Raw genomic sequence first — 9,455 nt, forward strand, 5'->3', positions numbered from 1 at the left:
TAAGATCCCCCACAAGAACAGTCGGCTCCTCATGAACATAATCAGGAAAGTTAGCAAGATTTAAAGCCCCCGCATGCACATACGTGTTAACAAAAAATAGGGTTTCACCCATATGGAGTAAAGAAACAGTGATATATTCAATGCCCTCATTAATACCCATTTCCTCAAAAACTATTGTCGTCCCCTGTCTGACATACGTAGCCATCCCCTGGGTGCTACCTGCTGCGCCATCTAAGACATATAAATCATACCCCCTCAGGTCCGACACCCTCGGCCCAACCTCCTGAAGAGCAACGATATCTGGCCTATGAGTTATTACATAGGAGTGAGGGTCAGTGAAGCGGGCATGCAGCCCGTTGACATTCCAAGTTAAGAGGTGGACACACTCACTGGTCAGGAGGGGGTGGTTGTCGGTCAAGGAGTGGGGTGATCCGGTGATGGAGCTCGGCCACCTGCTGAGTCAGGGAATCAAACTGCGCCAGCAGCACCTGGAGTGTGGTCTCCCACTGCGGTGGAGGATCAGCAGGTGAAGTTGAAGGACCCGTCTGGCCATGGCGGGGTTCGGCCGTTCCCTTGGCAGCTGCAGTCACCACAGCCGGTGGAGTTGCAGGGGTGTTCGGCATCTGGCCCTCAGGGGGAACCACACTGTCCCCACTATCGGCGTCCATAGCCTCACCAGCAGACGGCAGGGCAGGGCATGGGGCCGGGGCTGAGGATGGAGCAGGGGCTGGGATGGAGGGGAGCTCACGCGCAGGCGGGGGCGTGGAGACTCGCTGCTCCAAGGCCGCCACCCTGGAGATCGTCGCAGCCAGCGTCTCCTGCAGCTGGATGACCGCAGCGAGGATCTGATTGAGGACAGGGGTCGACCCAGTGACAGCGGGGGGACTGGCAGCTGGCACAGGGGGGACGGTAGGCTGCGGCTGGGGTGCCGGAGCAGGAGTCTGGCGAGGCACAGGGGTGGCAGTGGATGAGGCTGGGGCAGCAGGGCCGGACGAGCCCGGAAGGGGCGGAAACTCGGACGTCGAGGGAGCCCCCCGGGCCCAGGCACTCAAAGAACAACAAGAAAGAGCACAGCAACAACAAGAAGGAACACTCCAAGAACTCAAAGAACAACAAGAAAGAGCACAGCAACAAGAAGGAACACTCCAAGAACTCAAAGAACAACAAGAAAGAGCACAGCAACAACAAGAAAGAACACTCCAAGAACTCAAAGAACAACAAGAAAGAGCACAGCAACAAGAAGAAAGAACACAGCAACAACAAGAAGGAACACTCCAGGAACTCAAAGAACAGCTAGAAGATCGCTTCACAGGATTACAGCAACAGCTAAAAACAGTACAAGATGGAAGTGAGTCAGTGCGAAGAGAAATGACTGATGTGACCACGAACTTGGGACAACGCCTGATAGAAGTGGAGAAAGAACACACAAATCTTCAACAAGAGATGGGGATAGTACGGGAGACGACACACAAAGAAATATTAGAAGTAAGTGACAGAGTGAAGGCCCTTGAAGACTGCTTGGCTGGAAACGTACAGCCAGTGCCTGCAGGGGCTAGTTGTACCCAAGATGCTTCTCCGGGGTAGTTTGAGCTCTGTTTCGCCTGAGTTTATCCCCGCAAGAAGTTCCGCCAGTCCCATGAGCCTGCTGGGGTCGCCGGTAATGAAGAAGCCTCAGGAGTTTGATGGCAAAGTCTCCTGGGAGGCTTACCGCGCTCAGTTTGAGCTGTTGGCAGTTCGGAATGGATGGGATGACCAAGAGTGCGCGGTTCAGCTGGCCATTAGCCTGAAAGGGGCGGCGCTGGAGGTCCTTGCTCAGCTCGACAATGCGACAAAAGGCAGCTACAGCGGGCTAGCACAGGCGCTGGAGCAACGATATGGGACCAAGTACCAGAACGAACTCTTCAGGGCTAGGTTCAGAACCCGCAACAGGAGGCGCGGCGAGTCTCTTCAGGAACTCGCTCAGGACCTTGAGAGCATGGCGCACAAGGCATTCCCAGGTGCCACCCCTGACCTCTTGACGGTTTTGCTGCGTGATCAATTCATCGATGCCCTGGACAGCCCTCAGCTGAAAATACAAGTGAATCAAGCTAAGCCAACATCAATGCAGGAAGCTCTGGCACGTGCCATGGAGTTTGAGTCCTTTGTTAGGTCTAGCTTGTCAAACTTCAGGGACGACTCGACTTTTAGCTTTAGGGCACGAAAGGGCGCTGTCAGCGACACAGACAGGTTCCAAGGATCGTGCTGGTACTGCGAGAAGGTTGGGCACAAGGAGAACGAATGCTATAAGAGGAAAAAGGAATATGAAGGTGGCGCTAGGAAGAAGCCCAGGGAAGGACCCAAGTGCTGGACCTGTGGAGAAAAGGGGCACTGGAAGAATGAGTGTCTGAAAAATGTGCCCCCGGCGAGGGACCACCACTCGGGAAACTAAGGAGGACTGGTTCACAGCGACAACGACCAGTCTGTCCTGTACATGCCCCGGAGATATCAATGTGCAGGAGAACCACTATGACGAGCTGCCAAGTGGAGGGCAAGGTTGACGGAGTGTTGTGGCCTGTAGTCGTCGACACAGGCTCGGAACGCACATTGGTGTCGGCCTGACGTGGTGAATCATCGTCGGCTTCCTAAGACGTCGCATCGACTGTGCGGAGTCACTGGACACTATGCAGAGCTCAGAGGCCCAGTGGACGTGAAGCTTGAGCTCGGAGGAAAGGAAAAGTTCCTCTCTGTCTACGTGGCTGAAATGGACGACCCCTGCATCCTAGGTATGGATTATCTTGTCTCCCACAGGTGCGAGCTGGAATTCTACGCTAAGCAGCTGACTGTAGGAGGAAAGAGGGTGCCACTAACGACTGTGCACAAGGAGGGCCTGCCAGTGACGGTCAAGCGCACCACCATTATTCCTCCGAGGTCAGAGATGCGGTTACCCTGTCAAATTACGGGTGTCCCCCCGGCTAGTCTGTGTGTGGTAGAGAGTGGAAGTCGATGCCCGGTAGAAAACGGGGTGATTGTAGGCAGTACTGTGGCAAACCCTACTGCAGCGGAAGTGCCTGTCGTCGTGGCCAATGTTTCCTTCAGCCCAAAGAAAATAAAACAAGGGACCATGGTGGGGTTGTGCCAAGAGATCGACCAGAAACCGAGAACCTGTGTCTGCAGGAGAGCCCTGACGAAGCCCCAGGAGGAGCTGCCCGACTACCTGCGCGACCTGTTTGACAGGAGCTCCAAGTGACTAGAGGAGCCCCAAGTGGAACAGCTCAGGGAGCTTCTCGTGAGGAATGCAGATGTGTTTTCCACAGGAGACCTGGACTTGGGGTGTACGTACCTGGTAGAGCACCACATCGACACAGGTAGCCACCGCCCAGTGAAGCAAGCTCCTCGAAGGATGGCACCAGTCCGTCGCAAGGAGATGGATGATCTCCGGCAACAGGGGTTAATCGAGCGGTCCAGCAGCCCGTAGGCCTCTGCTGTAGTGCTCGTCAGGAAAAAGGACGGTTCCCTCAGGTGCTGTGTGGACTGCCGAGCCCTCAACGATCTCACCATCAAGGATTCATACTCTCTCCCACGGATCGACGACACGCTCGACGCTTTGATGGGCTCCAAGTGGTTTTCAACACTAGATATCAAGTCTGGGTATCACCAAGTCAAAATGTCGGAGCAGGACAAAGAGAAAACAGCCTTCTCCTACGGTCAAGGCCTGTGGCAGTTTAAGGTAATGCCCTTTGGCCTGTACAACGCGCCGGCCACGTTCGAGCGGCTGATGGAGAGGTTGCTGGAGGGACTTTACTGGAAGACGGCACTCATCTACCTCGACGACGTGATTGTCTTTGGCCAGACCTTCAAGTAGGAGATGGAGAGGCTATCAGAGGTTTTCGCCCGGTTTAGAGCTTCACACCTTAAACTCAGCCCGAAGAAATGCTGCCTATTCCAAAAGGAGGTCCAATACTTGGGACACATCGTGAGAGAGGCTGGAGTACGCACTGATCCTGAGAAGGTGGCTGCGGTAAGGGACTGGCCGACACCCACCAACGTGAAGGAGCTGCGGAGCTTCCTCGGGTTGTGCTAATACTACCGCAGGTTTGTGAAAGGTTTCGCTACGATTGATGCACCACTGCACCTCCTGACGAAGAAGGGGCGCAAGCTTGAGTGGACAGCGGAAACTCGGGTTGCTTAAGGAGGTCCTCATCAGCTCGCCCGTACTCACCTACCCAGACCCCTCTAATTAGGACTTTTATACTGGAATGTGATGCCAGTGATGAGGGGATTGGTGGAGTGCTGTCCCAGGCATGTGCCAACATGGAACGGGTTGTGGCCTACTTCAGCAAGAAGCTCACCCCAGCCGAGAAAGAACTATTGCGTGACCCGGAAAGAACTCCTGCAAGTAGTCAAGAACCTGGACTTTTTCCATGCTTACCTGTACGGTGCAACTTTCACCATCCGCACGGATCACGCTGCATTACGGTGGCTGAAGTCACTGAAAAGCCCTGAGGGCCAGCTTGCTCGCTGGATAGGTAAACTAGAGCAGCATCACTACACTATTGTGCACCGATCTGGGCTAACACACGGTAACGCGGACAGCTTGAGCCGGCACCCCTGCTTACCTGAGTGTCAACATTGCCTCCAGAGGGAAAGCGTCCAGAATATGTGCCGCCGCACTACAGTGGAACAGACAGCGGAGATGCCATGGAAAGACTTGGGAAAACTGCAGCGGGAGGACCGAGATCTGAGACCAATTATGGAGTGGCTGAGTCAGTCGTCAACGCGACCTGGGTGGGAAATAATCTTGAGAGATAGCCCTACCACCAAGAATTACTGGACTCAGTGGGACACTCTTCGGATGGACAACGGGTTGTTGCAGCGACGCTGGGTGTCTCATGATGGTCTTGACCACTACTGGTCCACGGTGCTACCAATGAAGTCCCGGGAAGGCGTCTTGAAAGAAATGCACGACAGCATCACCAGCGGACACCTTGGGGTAAAGAAGACACTGAGTTGCCTGCGCCAAAGGTTCTACTGGGTTGGCATGAGGAAGGACGTGGAAGAATGGTGTCACGCGTGTGAGGTGTGCTGTGCAAAGAAGGGCCCCGAGAAGCGTCACCGTGCTCAATTGCAACTATACCAGGTTGGAGCCCCCATGGAACGGGTGGCAGTGGATATAGCAGGACCCTTGCCTCTGACGACGAACGGAAATAGGTACATCTGCGTCACAATGGATTACTTCACCAAGTGGCCGGAAGCCTACGCCATCCCTGACCAGGAAGCCACTACCATCGCTAAGGTATTGGTGGAGGAGTTCTTCTGTCGCTTCGGTGTGCCTAACGAGCTCCATTCCGACCAGGGAAGGAATTTTGAGTCAACAGTCTTTGCTGAGTGCTGCAAGCTTCTGGATATCAAGAAGACTTGACCACCCCTCTGCACCCACAGTCAGATGAAATGGTGGAGAGGTTTAATTGGACGTTGGGCCAGGAGTTGGCCAAGCAGTGCAACAATGATCAGTCTTCATGGGATCAAAAGCTGCCTGCGCTCCTCATGTCCTACAGGTCTGCCGCCCACGAGACTATGGGGTTTTCGCCGGCAAAGCTGATGTTTGGACGTGAGCTGCGATTGTCGGTGGACCTACTGACAGGAAGGCCTCCTGGGGAAAGCCTTCCAAGGGACGCCTCCAGTTTTGCCCGTCAGCTAGAGGAACGGCTGTAAGAGGTGCACCATCAAGTCCGTGGTGCCATGAAGTTCTCCGGGGAGGCCATGAAGCGCCGTTACAATATGAGGGCAAGCCACGTTGACTTCAAGGAAGGAGACCAAGTCTGGCTTTACAACCCGCAGAGGATGAAAGGACAGTCTCCGAAGTTACAGAGCCCCTGGGAAGGCCCTTATACTGTGCTAGAACGCCTCTCCGACGTGACTTACCGAATCCGGAGAACGGAAAGGACCAAGCCGAAAGTTGACCACGTCAACCGGCTATGGAGGTACCACGGTCCGGGAAACTACACCTGGAACAACTACAGACACCCAGCAGCCGACGAAAACGCAAGGGACGTCCAGGACCGAGAGGAGGTCGACGACGACATAGGTCTTCTAGACCTTTCAGCCGAGGGAGATAACCTCCCGGCTTCGGCAGATGTTCCAGCGACACCCCAAGAAGCGGACGACGACGAGGCGCTCCAGGAGACAGACGCGCAGGAGGCACCGAACAGAAGACAGAGACAACGCAGGCGTCCACGGCGATACGATGATTATTATGTTTTTGATTCATTTTCTTATGTTTGTATATAGTTAAGTGTGTGATCGGGACGATCACAATTAAGAGGGGGGAATAGTGTTGTGCTGGAAGCTTCCCCCGGGTCTATGGGCCTCTGGAAGACTCTGGGATGAGAGAGCAGGGGGGCGGGGAACAAGGCGAGTCGTCCGCGCCCCGCGGGACCCGTGGCTAGGCTCCAGGCGGGGAGTGTTGCCTACTCGCACATATTTTTGCTACATGTTCTTGTATAATCGAATATATACTGTAACGTTCTAGACTGTACTGTTCGGTATATATATATATATATATATATATATATATATATATATATATATATATATATATATATATATATATATATATATATAGGAGAAGAGGGCGAGAGGAGTCTCCCAGAGACACGCCAGTCCTCGTCGACAGACCGACTCGGTCGGCTAGGTTTCGATCGCCGATAGAGTCGGTCTGTCGGCATCCTGCTACGGGCCGCCAATGGGCTTAGCCGGTGCTCCCCCGCGCAGGGAGGGAGCATTTTTACACTCTTAACGGGCTGTCTTAGGACAAGGGCTCGTTTCCCCTAGTGATACTAGGGGATAAATCTTTGAGGAGAGAGGAGTCGGTCCCAGTCTTAGTAAGCTAGTGGCCAGTGAAGAGTCAAGAGTGAATTGTACTACTAAGGAAGAATATTAAACTACAGAAGCTGTGCAAGGTGTTTACATATCTCCCTCCCACGGAGTCTTGTGACGGCGACACGGAACCCAAGTATACGTCCGGCATAACAATATATTAGTCGTGTGCAGTGTGTACAGATCATCATTTTATAATTGATTTTGCTCTGTGTACTCTAAAACCTATATTTAATGCTAAAAAATTATAAATAAGTTAATCATGATGAACTTCGCTACGTTTACGAGGGTCTGGGGCTCTCGTTAATTTAACCACTCTGTGACGTCATAGTTTAGCATCATTGGATGCCATTAACGAATGTTTACATCGGTATCTCAGTTAGCGAGGTCGCTAACGCTTCTTGGATTCCGCGCCTGAAACGCTTGTGTGCTTTGGGAAGCAGTAGCATCATGGATCAATGCGTCATCTCTGGCTGTGAAGCTTTTGTCTGCAGCCTCTACACAAAACAAGAAAGCTGGCAGTCAAGCAGACAGTGTACGCTACTGGATGTTCTGTCAGAAAGGACATAAGAATGAAGGATTACCTCCAACATCAGACAGCCTCCGTCAACATCTGGAGCGAGACAACTTCCAGTCCCTTGTTTGGCGTCGGGCGCTGGAGAGCAAGCAAGACTTACCATCACCATGAGGGACATGGCAGGCTGCAACCGATTCTCATGAAAAAGAAACCGGCACCAAAAGGACTTGAAGAGGCGGGGCGAGGGGGAGGCGGTAGCTGAATGGTTAGCGTGACGGCCCGCGTTCAGGAGCTCCAGGAGGGACGCGGGTTCGAATCCTGGCCACCGCACAGCTGAGTTTTTTCAGTCACCGCCGAGTGGCCTAAGACTACCCACATGCTGGCCTGAAGACCACCCATCAACCTGGGCTCCAGATAAACCTCTCCAAAGAGAGGCTCAAAGATGAGTTCCGGGGGGCAGCATGAGCCAACACAAGATAGCGCCACTATAAACACTCGCCTGCGCTAGAACGGGCTGGGCCGACCATCAGGCCCCACTGGGAAGAAAGCCTTGGGCCGACCATCAGGGCCCACCGGGAAGAAGCCTACAGGCACAATAGGCCACGACGTATAAAAAAAAAAAAAAAATATGTCACTGCCAGACCTCGTGCCGTCGATCAAACTGCTCCTGTAGGATGTCATGAACTCCTCATTCCAAGAAATAGCCGAGTGGAAATTTCCATTTTCTTACTCTCCAACGGGTCACCTGCACAGCAAGAGCAAGAGTGGGCGGAGCTTATTCAAATAATATTATTGCATATTGCTGCCAATGCTGAAATATTCGTGAGATGCGTGACCCACTATTACTTAGTGCATGGTGTTAGGTTATTAATAAATAATAACCCATAGCAGTAAGGGCGTTAGATTAAGTGTTATCCAGAGCAAGAGATGTCAGCTGTGGCGAGTGCTGGCACCTAGACCGCGGGCCGGGACGAGCAAAAGCGACCCGGGTCGGCGCCGCTACATTCTTCCTGTGTGTGACCTCGCTCGCGTCGGACGTGCTTCGCTACCTCCCGCCCCACGTTTTCATCGTGGTGGTCTTCCTGCCCTGGCAGTATCCACAAGTCACCTTGACTGTATACTGCAGGCGAGGAAAGCCCTGGGAGGTTACGAGAGGCGTGTTGCTGAGAGGTTACGAGAGGCGGCAGGAGGATTTCATCGTGGGCGTGAGACCACGTGGCATCCAGGCGGGCTTCAGGCGCGCCCATCTACAGCTAAGTCTAGTGTTTTTGCCTAAGGTATTGTTATGCCGGACGTGTTACTTGGGTTCCGTGTCACCGTCAGGAGACTCCGTGGGAGGGAGATATGTAAACACTTTGCACAGCTTCTGTAGTTTAATGTTCTTCCTTAGTAGTACACTTCACTCTGACTCTTCACTTACCACTAGCCTATGACTGGGACTGGCACTCTCTCGCCCTCTTCTCCCATATATATCTAGAACAGTACAGTCTAGAATGTTACAGTATATTTTAGATCATATAAGAACATGTAGCAAAAATATATGCGAGTTGGCAACACTTCCCGCCTGGCGTCGGACGGCTCGCCTTGTTCCCCGCCCCCCTGCTCGCTCCTCCCGGAGCCTTCTAGAGACCCATGGACGCCGGGGGAAACTTCCAGCACAACACTATCCCCCCCTCTTAACTGTGATCGTCCCGATCACACACTTAACTATATACAAACATAAGAGAATTAATCAAAAACATAATAATCGTCGTATCGCTGTGGACCCCTGCGTTGTCTCTGTCTTCTGTTCTCTGCCTCCTGCGCGTCTGTCTCCTGGTGCGCCTCGTCGTCGTCCGCTTCTTGGGGTGTCCCTGGAACATCTGCCGAAGCCGGGAGGTTATCTCCCTCGGCTGAAAGGTCCAGAAGGCCTATGTCGTCGTCGACCTCCTCTCGGTCCTGGACGTCCCTTGCGTTTTCGTCGGCTGCTGGGTGTCTACTGTCTAGTTGTTCCAGGTGTAGTTTCCCGGACCGTGGTATCTCCATAGGCGGTTGACGTGGACAACTTTCGGCTTGGTCCTTTCCGTTCTCCGGATTCGGTAAG

At 53.3% G+C, this 9,455-nt stretch overlaps 1 protein-coding gene across 1 annotated transcript; it reads right to left on the reverse strand.

The window, feature by feature from the left end:
- Positions 1-386: 386 nt before the first annotated feature.
- Positions 387-8,619, reverse strand: LOC127006414 (uncharacterized). The gene is made up of 2 exons (XM_050876369.1): positions 8,422-8,619; positions 387-941 (listed from the first exon to the last, which is right to left on the reverse strand). Exons 1-2 carry the CDS (start codon positions 8,617-8,619, stop codon positions 387-389), a joined length of 753 nt encoding a protein of 250 aa, XP_050732326.1.
- Between the last annotated feature and the right edge of the window lie 836 nt (positions 8,620-9,455).

The sequence above is a fragment of the Eriocheir sinensis genome, chromosome 32, assembly GCF_024679095.1.
Source record: "Eriocheir sinensis breed Jianghai 21 chromosome 32, ASM2467909v1, whole genome shotgun sequence".
NCBI classification, from domain to species: domain Eukaryota; kingdom Metazoa; phylum Arthropoda; class Malacostraca; order Decapoda; family Varunidae; genus Eriocheir; species Eriocheir sinensis.